Source organism: Setaria viridis, chromosome 7 (genome assembly GCF_005286985.2).
Source record: "Setaria viridis chromosome 7, Setaria_viridis_v4.0, whole genome shotgun sequence".
Taxonomy (NCBI): Eukaryota; Viridiplantae; Streptophyta; class Magnoliopsida; order Poales; family Poaceae; genus Setaria; species Setaria viridis.
The window spans coordinates 32,252,219-32,270,703 of record NC_048269.2 but is presented as its reverse complement, the minus strand read 5'-3'; the positions used below and the strand labels follow the sequence as shown (position 1 = coordinate 32,270,703).

The following is an 18,485-nucleotide window of genomic DNA, read 5'->3' as shown; positions in this document are numbered from 1 at the left end:
ACGAGGTAGGCGAGGAAGCCGGCGAAGGCGAGCAGGAAGGCGTAGTCCACCGCCACGAACAGCGCCGTGGACCCGTGCCTTCTCTTCCCCGTCGATCCGGCGCTGAGCTTCTTGGAAGCCTCCATCTTGCTCACCCCCGCTCTCCTTTGGATCCGGCGACGTGGTGCGGCGGAGGATCGGTGGCTCGCCTCGCTCCGGTTCTTGTTCCAGATGCGGTGGGGTAGGGTCTCCGCCTCTCTTGATCGACGGCGGAACCTTGAAGCGGGCACCTAGGTCCTTGATGGAAAAGGTCGCACAAAAGACAAGTAGCGCCTGTGGCCTAATGGATAAGGCGTCTGACTTCTAATCAGACGATTGTGGGTTCGAGTCCCACCAGGCGTGCGATGAATATTTTTTTTCCCCATACCACTTTTTTTTTACCTTTTCTTACTTTTATAAGTACTCTCCTCAGTCTTCACTAGTCACTAGGAAGCTCATATATGACTATGGGTAACTGAATTCTTATTTTTGAGTCTATGGGCTCAACTTGCTTAAGCTATTTCAACTTTTAAGTCCGACTAAACTTTCAACCGGCTTAAATAGCTTGTTTGCAGGGTCGGACTAGGTACTGCAGAAACGAGAGATTCTCGATCGGAGTTGGAGCGAGAGAGGGGATCTGAGAGGATGTGCGGCTGAATCAATCCGTAGCAATTTGTTCGTTTATTGGACGGTATGGTAGTGGATTAGTACCGGTGCAGCGGATCGCGGATAGTAGGTGCTATAGCGGGCGCTAAGTTCAAATAGCGGAATTCAAAAAATAGTCACAATTTATATATATAAATATTATCATCAAGTTTACTTATAAAAAGTTAGCCATTACATTTCATGGTAATAATCACAAATAAATAGGTATAATTAAGATTTATGGATATATATTAACATTAAATTCCCATATCAATAAATAAAAAATTCATTTTTCATTCAATAACTCTTTGTCAATACTTAAATAACTATTTTAAACATTATTACTACTATTTGATTCATATTCATATGTCACTTGAACTGTAAATACTGTGAATAGCGACCTCACGTGAGCAATAGCGGTCGCAATAGCGGACAATAGCATTGCTAAGTTCAAACATGCTATCTTAGGTCCACTATCTTGTACCGCTACCGCTATAGCGGGCGTTACGAATGTATTTAGTACCTTGGTCATAAACGTTTTACGGCATTTGTTTTGGTCACCTGACATAGCCTCAACTGTAAGGCAGAATAACTCGAAAAACAGGCTACAGACAGGCCAAACTGAAACCTATACTAGACTACGCTTGACAACTTGGACAGACGTACTAAATTCCTCCTTCGCAGCAGATATTCCTCCTCTTGGTGAAGAGGACGAGCAGTGAGACTCAGGGGGTGTTTGTTTCTTTAGCACCTTCTAAAATTCCTGTCACATCGAATGTTTAGATACTAATTAGGAGTATTAAACATAGGCTAATTACAAAACCAATTGCACAGATGGAGACTAATTTGTGAGACGAATCTATTAAGCCTAATTAGTCCATGATTTGACAATGTGATGCTACAGTAAACATGTGCTAATGATGGATTAATTAGGCTTAATAGATTCGTCTCGTGAATTACCTTCATTTGTATAATTAGTTTTATAATTAGCTCATGTTTAGTCCTCTTAATTAGCCTCCGAATATTCGATATGACATAAATTTTAGTCGGGACTAAAGATCCACACACCCCTTGAAGCTCTTCCCACAACAGCTGGTGCGTTGGCGGTGTAAAGGGCGAGAAAGCACCCCACGCTGGCGCAAACCTTTATCTCGCCATTAATGAAATATTTTATCCTCAAGTGAAATTGACAGCATTAACAAAGTATTTAAAGAAATACACTTACATGAGTATATGAAATAATAATATTTTTTGTTTTGATATCATGTAACTACAAAGGGTGATATTTTTTTCAAAATAGGGCAAATGCTCATATGTCATATACATATGTGCACAATCGCCAATATGAACAAACTAGCAAATCTTGAAATCGGCGAGCTTAACAAAAGTTTCTTCTTTTGACGAGCACGTATTGCACAACTGATTTCACAAGGAACCTAACCAAATGAGTATAAACATGACCAAACATGCATTACAGGCCATTATAAAACGATCGGACCGGAGGTTGGATACAATGAAATAATGAATGTATGTACGGTCTTCAACTTATATTTTGTATACCCTTGCTTTCGATTAATGGAATATCTTATTGTTGAGAATCCAAATGGTCATGAGATATAGTTTAACTAACTAATGCCCCACATTCAATTGCTTAGACTAATGTATATTTCTAGACGCTAAATGGTAAATGGTAGGTCAACTTTTGACTAGCTTTTAGTCAGCCTAGACTTCAGTCTAACGACCAGAAGGTTCAGATATTTTTATACCAAATCAGTAAATATACAAACAAATACTTAAATAGATATTGTTGGCAGCTCATAACAACACAGATGGCAGATTGAGACAGACACACTTCTAGTTTACTGATTGGCGCAAGATGTATGAAGATTCAATTTAGCTTACCAGCTCCTTCTAAAGACATCAATGCCAAATTTGAACCTTGTGCTGATGGATGCGAAGCATTTCTAGTTGATACTAGGCGATGCTAACGCCCCTGAGTACAATGGAACATAAGGTAAAAACAGGTGACGCACGTCATAATATTCTCCATGCACAAGTTTGAGCACTTCTCCAAGAGTACAGATAACGTGCACATGTCCGTGTTTCATGTCATAGAACATCAGTCTTTTCTGACGCTCATCATAGAAGAAAACCAAATCGCCGTTTGGATGAAATGCAGCTATGTAGTAGTCCCAGCCCCCTTGTGCTGGTCTTGGTCCAAATAGATCCGGCTTGTAGATACTTTGCTTGAAGGCCCATGTCCACTCCTCGCTGTTGTGGTCCTCGAGAATATAGATTGACAGGGTATCATTCTGCCAGACATTGTTATCAACATAAAGCAAGCGCCCCTGAGAATGGCTGATAGAAGAGCTATAGCCATAAACTGCATTGTGCCGCACACGGGAGACCCTCCACGCCTGGCCCTGTGTATCCACCGAGGCCACCGCGTTGGAGGCGATGCAGAAGTGCAGGAAGCCATTGAAATAGGTCATCTGTCCGGTGAATCGGATGTCCCACTCACTCCATCTGCTTTCCTTGAAAACCCATATGCCAGTTTCGGATGAGTAAATCTCCACCGCCACGACAAACAAGTCCTCGTCGTAGTAATGCTCCTGCACCATCTGAAACACATGGAAATTCGAGGAGACTGCCGGATCAAAGCCTAGCGCTGCGGAGTAGGTGTCATTGACTCCGTCATTCGTCCCCGGCGCGCGGCTCCTTGAAAACCCATATGCCAGTTTCGGATGAGTAAATCTCCATCGCCACGACGATATCCTCATATTGGTCCTCCTTTTCCACCAGCTGAAGCACATGGAAATGCGAGGAGGCAGCCGGATCAAAGCCTAGTGCAGCATTGCAGGTGTTCTTGTTTGCCATGAGTTCATCATCATAGCCCCTCTCCCCTGGGGCGTGGCTAGGTTGGGGCAAGGTAGCCCAGTTTCCGGTGGCCGGATTGCACACGACATAGAAGGGGATCCGAGTTGACCTGCGGGAGCGCGAGCATCGCAAGAGTAGGAGCCCGTTGCAGGAATCGAGCAGCTCGATCTCGCCGCAGCTGGGGGGCAGGAAGGAGAGAGCCGTGTCGACTCCAGGAGGCGGAGGCGTGTGCAAACCGGCGAAGCAGGGCGGACCGGCCTCGTAACCAAGGGAGAAGAAGAGGCCCGACAGGGTCTGCGCCAACCTGCGGGAGTGGGCGGGGTCCGTGATGAGGCGGCGCCAGGTCCGGGAGACGCACTTGAAGCGGTGGAGCTGCTTGGCCGGCAGCCGCGCGAGGATCTCGACGACGTCGTCGTCGTGGAGGTAGGCCGTGGCCGCCGGCGCCGGCGCCGGGCTCCCTTCCTCCATCCCGGCAAAGGCGCGGCCAAATCTGCGGTTTATGCGAGCGGCGCCTGGTTAGGCTTGGGGATCCTTCCTCCATTGCCGTTTCTCGGAGGGATTTTGGGGGTTTGTGATTCGAAATTTCAAATCCATGCTCACCTCGTGCGCCGTTCAGAAGAGAAGCAACCTCCTCCTCCTACTCCTCCGCCGCCTTGGATTACCGGTGCGCACACCCGTCGCAGCCTCCGCCTCCTTGGATGCCGGCGTGCCCAGCCGCCGCCGCCGCAGACGGATGCGTATTCAGCTTGTGCTCTGGCGGCCAGCCGCCACTTCGATCAAGGGTAGTGAGAAACGGACGGCCGGACGGGGAGGGAAAGGCCGAAACGGGGAGAGAAGGAAGCAGGGGACCACCATTTTATACTTAGACTACTCACTGAACCGTGGGCCACAAAACTTGGCCCACCTGTCTGTGGAGTAGCGGTTAATCTTCTGGGCCTCACTCTGGCGGGCGGCCCTCTTGAGTTGAGCCCCCCAGAAGGCCGAAAACCCCACGGCCGAGAACCCAAAAAATCGCAGCGCGCGAAAACGCAGGAGCAGCCCGCCGACTCGCCACCGCCGCCCCCGCGCTCGGCAACGACCACCGGCGGCGGCCGCTGCGGCGGAGGACTAGGAGATGGCGCCGCTCGTGCCGATGTCGCAGCCGTGGGTGGAGAAATAGTAAGTCCCCCACTCGTCCCCCACTCTCTCCCCTCAAATTTTCCCCGGATTTGGAATGAAACACCCTGTGATTCCGCTCTAATCGCGCCGGTTCCTCCTGCCACTGCAGCCGGCCAAGGCAGGTCAAGGATGTGGCGCACCAGGAGGAGGTCGTCCGGGTGCTCACCAACACCCTCCAGACCGCTGATGTGGGCGAGCGCTAAACCCTAACCCCTCTTCCCTCCCCCAAATTCTTCTTTTTATTCGCGGAAACCCCCTTGGAGATCTTTCTTATTTGCTGTCTGGTCCCTTGCAGCTGCCACACATGCTGTTCTACGGCCCGCCGGGCACCGGGAAGACCACCACTGCACTCGCCATTGCCTACCAGCTCTACGGGTATACCCTCTTGCTTGACATTTTTGTGTCCTTTTGGTTTCTTCTTCTTGGTTTGGTTGCCTAATATGAGTAGTGTACTATGTAATCTTGGATTGTATTGTAATTGCCATTGCCAGTGTAATGGGCCAGTGGAGCAATAGATGGGTATGGTGCATCTTGCTATGCTCGATCCTATCACTGACTTAAGTCAATGCTGACTATTAGGGTTGGACCTTGGACTGCTGATTTGTTTAACAAAGATTGCCATGCTGTTTGTACAATCCTAGAAATTGAACTCAAACATCCAGGAAGTGTAAATCGTTATTTCAAGGTCAAAAAGATTGCCATGTCTGTTTGTACAATCCTAGGAATTGAATTGAACATCCAGGAAGTGTAAATTGTTATTTCAAGGTCATTGTTGATTCCTAGACATGCCAGTCATTAGTCAATATATATGTTGGTGCATACCAGTGAGTTGAATGGTATGTAGTTAAGTTGCAATTCAAGTTAATTTTTTTATGCAACAGAAGAACAGCAAAAATGAAACTATATGTGTTTAAAACAGCCATTTAGGAGGAACCCGAATTTACTACAAAAAAAGTAGCAAAGTTCCATTTCCTCTTCAACTTGCAAGAATCTCTTAGCTGTCAGCCAATTTAGTTTCGCCCCTTTTTTTAGACGCGTGTGGTTAATTTTTCTAATTCACTCATGAAATTTCTATAATCATGCCGAGTCAATAAGGAAATAACATTAGAAACTGATTTGTTTTGAAAAAAAATAAAACTATGTGGTTAATTTTTCTAATTCACTCATGAAATTTCTATAATCATGCCGAGTCAATAAGGAAATAACATTAGAAACTGATTTGTTTGGAAAAAAAATAAAACTATGCAAAACTACTCCCAGAATGCTTAAGGATGAAGTTTTCTGGTCCTCTTTGGATAATGCAGTCCAGAGCTGTACAAGTCAAGAGTTTTGGAGCTCAATGCTAGTGATGATCGTGGAATTAATGTGGTGAGGACGAAAATCAAGGATTTTGCTGCTGTTGCTGTTGGTACTGCACGGAAAGCGTAAGCTCATTAAAATTAGAAAGATTTTCAGTTCTGATCGGATTTTTGTATTCATGAGTAGTTTACTTGCTGTGATGAACTTCAGTGGTTATCCCTGCCCACCTTACAAGATGATTATACTTGATGAAGCTGATTCGATGACAGAAGATGCCCAGGTATATTGCTGCACACACATCACTCTTCTATCTGTAATGATTCAGACCTGTTACACATGGTAAGTTTGTGATATTAATATCCTCCTATAGAATGCTTTGAGGCGTACTATGGAGACTTACTCAAAAGTGACCAGATTCTTTTTTATATGCAACTATATCAGCAGGTATTTTGTCAGCTTGATCTTCTTATTCTTCTATGGTTCAAGTACTGAAAATTGAAATTCATGATTTGTTAATGTGTGTTACAGGATAATAGAACCACTTGCATCTAGATGTGCAAAGTTTAGGTTCAAGCCTCTTTCAGAAGAAGTGATGAGCAGTCGTATTATGCATATATGCAATGAAGAAAGTCTCAATCTTGATGCTCAGGTATTACTTAAATTAGGCTCACTTTGTGATAGGTCAGATGATGTTTATCTGCTTCATGAATTAATGTAACAATATCAAGTCAATTACTTCAAGCATTCTTTTGTTTATGACTGCTTACATTGAGTTGCTTTGAATTCTCAAATTAGGCGCTGTCCACACTGAGTGCCATTTCTCAAGGTGATCTTCGTCGTGCTATAACCTATCTTCAGGTCTGCTGGTTTTCTGAATATGTTCTTTTGCATCAAGCTGTGCTAAATTGATCTTAGTTTCATATACTTATGTTTTATTGCAGAGTGCAGCCCGCTTATTCGGATCTTCTATCTCTTCCAGTGACCTGATCAGTGTTTCTGGGGTACACCACCACTCACTTTTCTTCTCTTTTATTCGCGAAGAGGCTAACTGAGCACGTATCACGAAATTTCTAGCTCCTGTATTACGCGATGTTGAAATGCATGGTTTTTATTTTGGATAGTATTTTAGCTTGGTGTGCAGGGTTATATAATTTCATTTTTCTTGATGATGTTTTACCCTAGAACATAGTAAAGTGGATCCTTCAGTGAGGTTATGGACTCAGAGTGATCAGCTTGTTTGGGTATAAAGGAAATTATCTATGCTTTTGCTTGGAAAATTATCTTATGAAAACTTTTACCATGCAAGTAATTAGTGATCTGAACAAACAGTTAGAAAACTGTTTAGCTATCTTGGGAAATCAAGCTCTTCCACTCATCATATTGGCCACCCTGTGTCAGGTTATCCCTGAAGATGTTGTGAAGTCACTGCTTGCAGCCTGCAGATCTGGTGAATTTGATGTTGCAAACAAGGAAGTTAGCAACATCATCGCAGATGGATATCCAGTCTCCCAGCTGATGGCACAGGTCATCTATTTATTCTGTATTTCTATGCCATACTCTAGTTAATTATTAGCCCTGTTGATTTCATCTTACCACTGCCACTAACTGAAGCACTCATTCAGTTTCTAGATGTAATTGTTAGTGCGGATGATATTCCAGATGAGCAAAAGGCAAGGATATGTAAAAAGCTTGGGGAAACTGATAAGGTTTGTCCTATTGAAATTACAGTACTACAGTAATTCCATGGTCCTTTCTCTTATTATCACGATTTGCATAATAGTATTATTTTGAGGGAAAACATATACCTTTCTCATTCACATGAGTAGTTCGGCAATAAACTTAATGTGGAAACCTGCTATTTCAGAGTTCCAGTACTTTTCCCATGTAGTATGACAATCATATTTCTCCTTTTGGGGTAATTTGCAGTGCTTGGTCGATGGGGCAGATGAGTATCTACAGCTTTTGGATGTTGCCAGCGAGACAATTCGTGCTCTTTTCGACATGCCACAAACGCTGGTCTTCTAAGAGATGTTCGCAAAGAGGCATGGTGTTGGTGATGACCGATGATCATCATTTGCAAGCCCTGGAAGGCGTCTTTAGATGCTGCACAGCACAAGGCTAATCTCCATCGCTATTCTGTTGCTGCGTTTTCCTTAGATTTGTGATGGGTTAAAGTGTGACTAACGTGCCCAAAGTTTAGCTGAACTCTGCCTGTGGATGTCCAGTATGGCATGGAACATTTTCCGTCTTACATCTTGTGCATTATATTTCCCTCTTGCCCCCTGACGACGCATTGATGGCAGATAGCAGCTTAACATTGGCATTCCATTTTTGAGAGGTCTCGAGACTCTAGTGAATTCGATTAACGCGCTCGTCTGCGCTATGGCGTTGTGGTTACTGTACGTTTGGACTCGCGAATCTTTGCAACGGCACAGGTTTATATAGCAAAGGTTAGATAATTTACTACTCCCTCCGTTCCAAATTGTACGTCGTTTTAGCTCTTTTAGATTCATAGATAGATATTATTAGCTCTTTTATTATTCATAGATGCATAATAATATCTATGAATCTAGAAAAGCCAAAACAACCTACAATTTGAAACGGAGGGAGTAGAAAACAATTTGAAATGGAGAAAATAGGATACATGGCTGTCACTAGTGCTAAAAGTATGCACCAATACCATGATCTGCTCTAGCGGAATCCCGGATATGAATCGGCTGCCGCTCGTTTTTTTTTTTTGACAAATCACATGCAATTTAATTGGGAAATCATTTCCAACTACAAAGGTAAAACTGCTATAAGAAACGTGTATGGTAAGAGTAAAACACAGCAATATGATTCCTGCATTACAAAGGCGGAATATAGTTGTTTTTTCGAAATAGGAATGCAGTCGTTGACTATAAGCGCTTACTCTGATGCACTGGGCTAATTGTTAGATACTAAAAATTAGGCATACCTCTCCTCCCACCAACCAAGGGCAAAATAGATTTTTATCAAGATTCCAGCTAACTATCAACGCATATATTCAAAGACAAACACCATGTTGCTAATTCTAGCTAAGTTAACTATTAGCCAACTACTCCCTCCATTCCAAATTGTAGGTCGTTTCGACTTTTCTAGATGCATAAGTATTATTGTACATCTAGATATAGTGTATGTCTAGATGCATAATAATACCTATGAACCTAGAAAAACTAAAACGACATACAATTTGGAACAGAGGGAGTAATTAGCCAGCTAAGAATTAGAAGTCAACATAAATGCCTAATACTAGTCGCACGCGGTGTGCTTTTCCCTTTTTCCATATAATATTGGATTAATGGGTAGTGAAATAGTAAAAGTTGTGTGCTAAGCTGTAGAAATAGATGCTTTAGCAAGTTTTCCTCTATGTAATACATTGGCACATATTAGTAAGGTGTATAAATACTTATAGCTATAAATTATTAGAACTAGCTAACAAAACTACTAATTCACAATTACATATTTACTTTTCAAATATCGAAGCAATTGAGGTCTACAAAATTCTAGCCTATAGGGTAATTAGGCAGGTGTTCAGCCATAGTTGTCATCGCTAATGACAAATGGCATACAATTGCCATATTCTTTCTCCATATTTGCCTCCAATGCACAAGTAGTGTCTTTGTCTCTAAGGGGACTTTAGTTTCCACCAACGTCAATCTTGCCAACGCAAAGGGTGAGCCAAAAATTTGGCAGTTGATTCACCCACCTAATTTTGCCTTTGTGCACGCATGCAAACGAACCAACCATTAACTCCCATCCAAATACATTTTAGCAATCTGAGTCAGTAATTAATTTTTTGATCGATAAGTCATAACTTTACTTAGACCTGTTGTGTTTGATTCCTCTAGGGACTAAAGTAGTCCCTTTTTCACTGGACTACTTTAGTCCCCCTAGTTCCAGTGGCTAAAGGTCATTAAAGCAGTTGAACAAAGACCAAACTACCCCTAATCAATGCCTCCCGCCACGCCCTGGTGTCGCTTGCCGTCTCGCAGATCCCCTCGCCGTCGTCGGGGCAGAGCCCCTGCGCGGCCGCGAGGTCGCAGCGCCATCCGGGGCGCTCCATCCGCATCATCCGCTCCGCGCTGCTACAATTGGACTCCGCCCCGGGCTCCCCAGCCCCGCGCCATGGACGACGGTGACGCGGGTGACGTCGACATTTGGAACCTCACCGACTCCGTCATCGGCTTCCACCTCAGCGAGCTCGCAGCCACCGCGGGGCCAATGCACACGGTTGCCGTCACCAAGTTGTCATCCGCCATCAACGCGGCCGCCACGGAGCTGCTTGAGCTGTCGTGGGACGTCTCTGACTACTCTAGCTTCAGCTCCGACATCTCTGGGGAGCTCGAGCACCTCGCGATGGCGGCGGTGGTGTGGGCGCCCAGATCCGACGCGCCGGTGATGGCGGGGGCTAGGCGGGAGGGAGGCTAGCGGCAGGGGCCAAGCGGGAGGAAGGACGACGGCGATGGCCGGGCGGAAGGGCGGTGGGGGTGACGGCGGGGACCGGGCGGCATTAATGAGGGATAGACCTTGCCAATAGTCTCCTTTAGTCCCTTTTAGCAACCTCTTGGGAACTAAAGGGCTAAAGTTTAGAGTCGCTTTTAGTCATCATGTTTGGCATTCTAGGGATTAAAAAGACTAAACTTAGTCCTTAGCAGCTAAAAACAAATAGGGCTTGGACTTACTATACTTCAACCGCGCTATTATCTGTAGTTGGCAACGCACAATTAAGTTCTCATCATTCCATTTTTTCTATAATGCTTCACGTACTGTATCATTGTACGTGTGGACAATTTTATGGAGTACGAGGCTACCAATTTTATGTCCTGACCGGTTGAAACCCTGTGCTCCGAAAATTTCAAATCTAGAGGGAGAACCGAAATTCGAACGAGCTGAAAGCACTCCTCGATCGGCTCACTCCCCTCGCACGTGCCTCCCGACCAACCACCCTGGTCCCCTCGCTCGCGGGCACTCTCCGGGCTCCCACCACCTCCGCTTCCTCCGCCGCCGCGGGCGCCGGCGACGATGCCGCGCAAGGCCTCCTCCAACTCAGGTACGCGCCCCGCTCGACCCCCCTTTGCGCCTCGCAATTCCCGCACCCCCAAAACCCTAACTCCCTCCGTCTTCCATTCCCGCCTCCAGATGCGCGGGCCAAGTGGAGGAAGCGGAAGCGCGCCGCCGCCAGCCCTTCCCCGTCCAAGCAGCAGGCCGACCACTCCGACGATTCCGACTCCGCCGCGGCCGCGAACGGCGACGAGGACGCGACTCGCGGCGCCTTTGCCAACGGGGGCGGAGGAACCCTAGCTGCCGGCGGCGGCGGCGATGACGACCCCGTGCTCGACCTCCGCGGGGCGGAGGTGCTTTCCTCTCCTGCCGAGCCGGTCTCCGTTTTCCCCGCCGCCGTCCGCCGCGCCGTCGGCCGGCCTCACCCCTCGGTGCTTGCTGTCATCGACGCGGAGCGCGCGGCGGCTGGTGCCGACGGTGCTCCGGCCGCCGTAGCCACGGTACCCTTTCTCGAGAACATTTCGCACGGTCAGCTCCAGGTGATCTCGGCGATGCTGCCTGACCATCCGTCCCTGTCCTACGACCCTGACAAGCCGTCCACGTATGTCTGCACCCCGCCTCCACTCATGGAGGGATGTGGAGTGCACAAGCAGTTCTACGGCAAACTTCACATCGTGCCCAGGCACTCAGGTTTCTTCTTGGCACTAAAAGTCACTGTTTGCCACTGAACACTACCTGGTAGAACATACTATTAATTTAAATTATGGGCTGCGTTTGTTCATTCCTGATTGTAGATTGGTTCGTGCCAACAACGGTGCACAGGTTGGAGAGGCAGGTTGTGCCACAATACTTCTCTGGAAAATCCCAGGGGCAAACACCGGAGAAGTACATGATGTTGAGGAATAGGGTGATTGCGAAGTATTTGGAACGACCTGGGAAAAGACTCGTGTTTGCCGAGTGCCAGGGACTTGTCACAAGCACACCTGAATTGTATGATCTGAGTAGGATAGTTAGGTTCTTGGAATCTTGGGGGATCATTAATTACCTTGCAACAGGGTCTGTGCACCGTGGCCTCAGGATGGCAGCATCACTAATCAAGGAGGAGACAACAGGGGAGCTGCATCTGGTATCTGCACCTATGAAATCGATTGATGGTTTGATTCTGTTTGATCGGCCAAAATGCAGTATCCGGGCAGATGATATAGCTTCTGCGGTGTCAACTTCATCTGCTCCAGTGGTGGCAAATGGTGATGCTAATTCTGCGAATTTGGATGATAAGATATGGGAGCGCTTATCAGAGACTTCTTGTAGTTTCTGCTCACAACCTTTGCCCAGCTTACACTACGAGTCACAAAAGGAGGTGTGTGCACAATCAGAATTTCTACTTGGTCATACTTCATTCTTCATATGTTGATGCTCCTTCATTACAATGTCAAGAATGTTGCTTATGCAATCCACTTGACATTTGTACCCTCGTATTATCATTAACTATATAGAATGAGACTGTTATTGGGTATTTTAATTCTTACGTTCAAAACTTAGCATTGGTTTACCACATGACTCGCTATTCCAGAAGGAACTGATTAGGACAATATGTTATGCTTTAGGTGATATTCAAATGTTGCTATGATCTGATTCTGAACTGATTGTACTCAAATGTCAAATGTTTATAGCTCAGTTCGGTAGAGCAACTCGAGGCAAGAAGTATCTATTATGGTGTTTTATCAAACAGATATCATTGTTTAATTTTGCTGCAGTGTTATCTAGTTGTCCGAATCGTGATTAGTCATCCTAGTCGGTACTGAGCTGACTAGGTAAAACCCCGATTAGTCGGACTTATCACCCAATTAATCACGATTAATCGTCCGTTCAGGGCCTTATCGGTGCCATGGAGACTAGGTTCGACTAGACGATCGTATAACATTGTTTGCTGAGGAATTTACAGACAGGAGTTTGAATCTTATGCCTCAGAGTGTCCATGCATAGCAATGGCGTTTTAAACGCATACTTTTAATCCTGTGATTTTATGTACCAAAAGCTCATGAGAATGCCACAATGATTTAGTTAAAAGACGTATTGTGGAGAGTGTGCACCTAATTTTCTGTCAGGGCTTTTGCTATTATCGGTCATGAGTTAAGAAAATGAGAAAGTGCATTATAATGCTTATTATTCCCGTTCATAATACTTGTCCAGCTTACAGGGATGCATCATTTCAAAATGGTTGACCATTTTAATTTACGGCACTTATTTGTAACCAGCAAGAGTAAACCTGTGAAGCCTTATTTACATTATACTCACTGTGTATGTTAGCCTCTAGCACCTCCCAAGATCACACCAGCCACTCACAGATGAGGAACACACAGACTACTTTTGTGGCACTGCACACCAGCACCCTCTTTTACACTGAAATTCACCACAGTTCAACACATTGGTTACACTGATTTTAACACAGCACAAACACTAACACACTAAGCTGCGTCTCAGCCGCACAACCTGGCCAAGAACACTCATGCAGCTATCTCCACTAACACAGCCACACGCTGCATCCAATTAGCAGCCACTACTGCTGTATACTAACCATGCTTCACTATGCACGCACTCCGTGCTTCACTCACACACTGATCAACTTGCTTCACTTGCAAACTGATCAACACTACACCAGTACACTCCTCCCCCTTCTCTCACTTCACTTGCTGCAATCACAAACTGATCAGTTTGCTTCACTCACAAACTGATCAGCTTTGCTCACCATCACTCACTCCAAGGCCAACCTGACTTGTACTCTAAGACAAGACTTGACCCACACTAACATTCAACAAAGGATTATACTAACAGTGTATTATTTGCTTTTCTTAGTAAGTCACCTGAATTGATTTAGTATTGGATTCCAGTTTATTATATACTGCATGTTGATTTTCCCTATATATGTGCTTTGTGTTGAAGCGTCATATTTTAAGAGTGATAGTCATTTTGATGTGGTCATTCTGTTAAGGTGGATTGATATAATGCATTTTGATTTCTTTTATAAACTTGCTATTTTCATCAAAGAAGCATATAAATGAGACTAACAAGCTGTCTTATTTTAACTGGTGGAGCAGGCAGACATTGCTCTTTGTTCGGATTGCTTCCACAATTCAAGATTTGTTACTGGGCATTCAAGTTTAGATTTTCAGAGAGTGGATGGGATGAAGGATCGATCAGACACTGATGGGGACAGATGGACTGATCAGGAAACTTTACTGTTGTTAGAAGGCATAGAGAAGTACAATGATAACTGGAATCATATTGCGGGGCATGTTGGAACAAAGTCAAAAGCACAATGTATTCAACATTTTATTTGTCTCCCAGTGGAAGATGGTTTGTTAGAGAACATTGAAGTGCCAGAAGCATCCCTTCCATCCAGGATGCAAAGCAATGGATTTTTGAATTCAGATTCCAATGGCAGTACTTCAGGTGTGTTTTCTATTTGTTCAACCAGCAAATTTCTCATTATTGTTACACTCTGGTATTCATAATGGCAAAATTTATCATTCTCCTTTATTTTTGACTGATGATTTGTTCCCTTAGGTTGTTTACCTCAAAGTAGCCAACCTGGAAACCAAATTCCATTCATTAATTCTGCTAATCCAGTCATGTCACTGGTGAGTCATTCTACACTATGTGTTGGACCTGTTGGTTACAAAGTTATGTACTTCTACATTCAAATTTGGATACTGCAATGGCTTAATGCATTTACACTTGTCTTCACTGGCCTTTTGTATGCACATACATCTATACTACAAATTTAAGATTTCTTGACTGATTTTTGTTTTAATCAAACCGTACTATCCCAAAGAAAAATTATTTGTGAACATTTTACCATGTACATATAGTTGCCAACCATGACTCTGGAGTTGCTAATCCACATTCTATGTTGATTCAATGATGGACTGGGCATTTTGTTGCAGTTTGTTTGATTGATCACTGACCAGGCATTAAAAGCTGTTAAAAAGACATAGAATTCTGGTGGAAATCTATACCAACATGTATCTTTTAGTTATTAATTTACTGCTTGAGTTCACAAATACTGGTCATGGCACTGGTGGTATAATCATAAGGGCCATTTCCAGCGATAATTGGAAATCCACGTGTGCACACTTGATCGTGAATATCTAGTGCATAACCACATTTCAGTGTGAGGACGGTATCTCTGAACATGAGACACTGGGTGGGTTGGAAACCTTATATTGAGGTGAACAAAAGAGATAAATAAGTTAACAAGTTAGTGAATATAAAACTAAAACCCTCACGAGCTGAGGATCACGGTTGCATTCCAGCCCATGCAGTTTTCTGTCTTTATTATATATGTGTCAATGGTCAATCTGCTGTAGAGATCTATATATCTCTGGTCTTACTATTCAGAGATGTTTTGCAGGTTGCATTTTTGGCCTCTGAAGTAGGACCAAGGGTTGCAGCAGCCTGTGCAAGTGCAGCGTTATCGGTTTTGACAAGAGATGATTCCAGGTGAGCCACCTGTGCTTGAATAAGGGATGCCCAGTGATGTAATTAATGACCATATGTTGATTCTGACTTGCCATGTTAGTTTTATACCTGGAATGCAATAAATAGTTTCTTATTTAATGGTACTTGATTTATTTTCTCTCTCTTGGTCTCACATTACTGGAGCTAGATTTTAATATGTTCTTTTCCATTCTGTTAAGGATGTGTTCAGAAGGCATCGATGGTGTGGGTCATGCTGCTCATCTAAATTATGGTAAGTGCTTTGTTCCCCAAATTAGTAATTCCCTTTTTTTTTACAATCATATTGTGCAGGAGATTATTATAAAATACAATATTCTGATGAAACAGGACCCTCATCATCCATCTCTCCTGAAACTGTCAAACATGCTGCCATGTGTGGCTTGTCAGCAGCGGCAACAAAGTCCAAACTTTTTGCAGATCAGGAGGAGCGCGAAATTCAGAGATTAGCTGCTACCATCATAAATCATCAGGTTTGTTGCAGTATTGAATTTATTTTCTGAAAGATGCTGTACCAAATTTATGGGTACTGCAATTTTGTTATGTTGATGTCTGACCATCTTGCTTTTTGAGGTATTGTTTTGCATTTGTTGTGCACCACTACTGTGTCTGTGCTTGCATGTTTATGACATAAGAAAAAAGAAACTCTGATTCTAAGTTAGCTGTGGAAGAGCCCTTTGTTCATAGTTGATAAATAAGTTGAATCTCAACCATCCTTGACAATGTCTTCACAAGTTCACATATTTTGATACGATATACTTTCAAAATGATAGTTGTATTTGAACAACATTGACCAAATACTGAGATGAAGAGGAGGTTTTTAGCATGAAAGAGCCACTGGGGAAAATACAAATTTCCATTTGTCATGGTTTGGCATTTGCCTAACAGCTCAGTTCTAATCTTGCTGATTCTCAGTGGTTTTGTAGTTTGGAGGAAAACAATTATTCTGGCATAATATTTAGATAACTTGACAAGAACCGTTATAACTTGCGGATAAAACTGTCTTTTACTAAAAACCAGGAGGATTCCACCAAGCTGAAATGGATTTTGGTTTTTGAAATGTCATTACCCCACTAGATCGATGTCCTTGAACTTTTCCTAAATGTGTTGAGAACTTGATGCCTTTGGGCCATTTCCTTCTGTGAACCTTTTTGAAATTTATACAGTAGCTGTAGCTCTGAAAGAACCTTCTGTAATCGTTAATAAGAAAAATGAATCTCAAGCATCCTTGAATCTCTGAGATGATTTTTCTGGCCTTGTCTTTTGATTTGGTATTTCAAAGTGATAGTTACACTTTGATAAACATTGAGATTTTGAACATGAAAGAGCCACTGGGGAAAACACAATTTCCCATTTGGGTAGGCTTACATTTTCCTAGCTGGATCTCAGTTCTTGACCAATCTTGCCAATTCTTGGTAGTTCCGTAGTTCGAAGGAAAACAGCTATTCTGACATTATTTGTAGATCATTTGACGAAAACCCGTATATCTCACTGGTTTAAAACCATCTTTTACTAACAAGCATGATGATTCAACCAGCTGGGCCAATTGTCGTCCACAAACCTTTCCTAAATGGATTTTGGCTTTGAAACTTTAACTGCCCTGAAACTTGTATTAACCAGCTGGGCCAATTATCGTCCACAAACCTTTTCTGAATGTGCTGAGACCTTAGTGCCATTTTCCATGGTTAAACCTTTTTGAAATTTATACTTGTAATGCTGGATGAAAAGCAAATGATCTAACTTTCAGCTTGTCATATGTATGGACATGCAGCTAAAGAGACTGGAGTTGAAGCTGAAGCAGTTTGCGGAGGTTGAGACCATGCTCTTGAAGGAAAGTGAACGGTTTGAGCTGACGAGGCAGCAGCTGGCAGCTCAGCGCGTCCGAATATTATCTACCCGGTTACCTTCCTCAGGTGGCACTCTACCCGGAGGTGGCAGCACCATGGTTTCAAACCCAATGAATCAGGCTGCTGGTCTTAGACCGCCGATGATGCAGGGCTCAATGCCGCAGTCCAGCATGCCAGCGATGTACGCCAACCACATGCAGGGGCATCCCCAGATGGCTGCTCTGCTGCAGCAGCGTCAACAGATGCTCTCGTTCGGGCCTCGCCTGCCGCTCTCAGCAATCCACCCTGGCACATCATCCTCGTCGGCACCCAGTATGATGTTCAACCCTGGTATGCCCAACTCGTCGGCTCCTAATCACCACCCGCTGTTGAGACCACCTTCAGGGAACAATTCAAATGTAGGTTAATGCGATAAGATTTTTTCCCCTTCTTCCTAGATTCCTGGAATGTAGCTCGCTCCTGATTCGTGATTGTTGACCATTGCAATTGAATTGCGCAATCACACATAGAGGTAGTTGTTACCGGCAATAGGTTTTCCATTCTCTCTGTAGATCGTGGACCGTGTGTGTATGTGTGTGATCTGATAAGACTGATGTCGCTAGTGGCTAGGCGATGCATAGAGAATGTAGAGGTTCGTCTGATTAATTGTTGTTACTGCTAATTACTGTCAGCAAGGTGCGAAATTTGAATCCTCATGTCATGTATTTTGATTCATCTCATCTGTCTTCCTTATCCAGAATCTGCTCCTAATTTTCTCTGTATATTTGGTTGCGCGAGCGCATGTTTTCTGATCATACGCTCTTTTGTACTATGAGATTATGCGTATCCACCAGTACAAGACGGAGACGGGTCCTCATGCAGGAAAACATGCCCTAATTTGCTGGACCAAAAGTACCTGAGGATATATTTGTGGCTAACGAAGAATGTATGACGGTGAGTCACCACAGAAAGTGTGGCAAAGTTTGACTAACCGTGGAACCAAACAAGCCGGCCAAAAGCTAATTACTAGGATCACCGTATTGGATCGGACAGCAATGCCTGCAAAAGATGCGCCTGCAAAACCCAGTGCTCCAACGTGGCGGGTACGCTGTCGCCTCAAGG

The 18,485-nt window shown here is 44.2% G+C and overlaps 4 protein-coding genes and 1 non-coding gene across 5 annotated transcripts; 3 read left to right on the top strand and 2 right to left on the bottom strand.

Moving 5' to 3' along the window:
- Nucleotides 1-308: 308 nt before the first annotated feature.
- TRNAR-UCU (transfer RNA arginine (anticodon UCU)) lies at nt 309-381 on the top strand. Its single transcript has one exon. It is a non-coding gene; the product is annotated as a tRNA-Arg (tRNA).
- A 1,707-nt stretch (nt 382-2,088) lies between these two features.
- On the bottom strand, nt 2,089-3,284 carry LOC117864893 (uncharacterized). Its single transcript, XM_034748960.1, has 2 exons — nt 2,798-3,284; nt 2,089-2,099 (listed from the first exon to the last, which is right to left on the bottom strand). Exons 1-2 carry the CDS (start codon nt 3,282-3,284, stop codon nt 2,089-2,091), a joined length of 498 nt encoding a protein of 165 aa, XP_034604851.1.
- On the bottom strand, nt 2,501-4,385 carry LOC117862438 (F-box protein At5g07610-like). Its single transcript, XM_034745919.2, has 2 exons — nt 4,141-4,385; nt 2,501-4,030 (listed from the first exon to the last, which is right to left on the bottom strand). Exon 2 carries the CDS (start codon nt 4,006-4,008, stop codon nt 3,358-3,360), a length of 651 nt encoding a protein of 216 aa, XP_034601810.1. The 5' UTR covers nt 4,009-4,030; nt 4,141-4,385; the 3' UTR covers nt 2,501-3,357.
- A 171-nt stretch (nt 4,386-4,556) lies between these two features.
- Nucleotides 4,557-8,248, top strand: LOC117862437 (replication factor C subunit 2). The gene is made up of 12 exons (XM_034745918.2): nt 4,557-4,698; nt 4,808-4,886; nt 4,994-5,073; nt 6,003-6,122; nt 6,208-6,277; nt 6,368-6,441; nt 6,526-6,646; nt 6,793-6,855; nt 6,939-6,998; nt 7,396-7,521; nt 7,620-7,703; nt 7,924-8,248. Exons 1-12 carry the CDS (start codon nt 4,655-4,657, stop codon nt 8,020-8,022), a joined length of 1,020 nt encoding a protein of 339 aa, XP_034601809.1. The 5' UTR covers nt 4,557-4,654; the 3' UTR covers nt 8,023-8,248.
- Nucleotides 8,249-10,909: 2,661 nt separating this feature from the next.
- Nucleotides 10,910-18,098, top strand: LOC117864446 (SWI/SNF complex subunit SWI3C homolog). The gene is made up of 9 exons (XM_034748555.2): nt 10,910-11,068; nt 11,158-11,709; nt 11,814-12,379; nt 14,118-14,472; nt 14,587-14,660; nt 15,434-15,522; nt 15,720-15,772; nt 15,868-16,010; nt 17,309-18,098. The coding sequence occupies exons 1-9, from the start codon at nt 11,041-11,043 to the stop codon at nt 17,789-17,791; spliced, it is 2,343 nt and encodes a 780-aa protein (XP_034604446.1). The 5' UTR covers nt 10,910-11,040; the 3' UTR covers nt 17,792-18,098.
- Nucleotides 18,099-18,485: the final 387 nt, after the last annotated feature.

Coding starts and splice junctions, on each gene's coding strand:
- LOC117864893 (XM_034748960.1), bottom strand. CDS start 3,284: ATGGTGCAGGAGCATTACTACGACGAGGACTTGTTTGTCGTGGCGGTG.
- LOC117862438 (XM_034745919.2), bottom strand. CDS start 4,008: ATGGAGGAAGGGAGCCCGGCGCCGGCGCCGGCGGCCACGGCCTACCTC.
- LOC117862437 (XM_034745918.2), top strand. CDS start 4,655: ATGGCGCCGCTCGTGCCGATGTCGCAGCCGTGGGTGGAGAAATA. Junction 6,647..6,792: donor GTCTCAATCTTGATGCTCAG/GTATTACTTAAA, acceptor TTCTCAAATTAG/GCGCTGTCCACACTGAGTGC. Junction 7,704..7,923: donor AGCTTGGGGAAACTGATAAG/GTTTGTCCTATT, acceptor GGTAATTTGCAG/TGCTTGGTCGATGGGGCAGA.
- LOC117864446 (XM_034748555.2), top strand. CDS start 11,041: ATGCCGCGCAAGGCCTCCTCCAACTCAG. Junction 14,473..14,586: donor TTCCAATGGCAGTACTTCAG/GTGTGTTTTCTA, acceptor TTGTTCCCTTAG/GTTGTTTACCTCAAAGTAGC. Junction 16,011..17,308: donor CTACCATCATAAATCATCAG/GTTTGTTGCAGT, acceptor ATGGACATGCAG/CTAAAGAGACTGGAGTTGAA.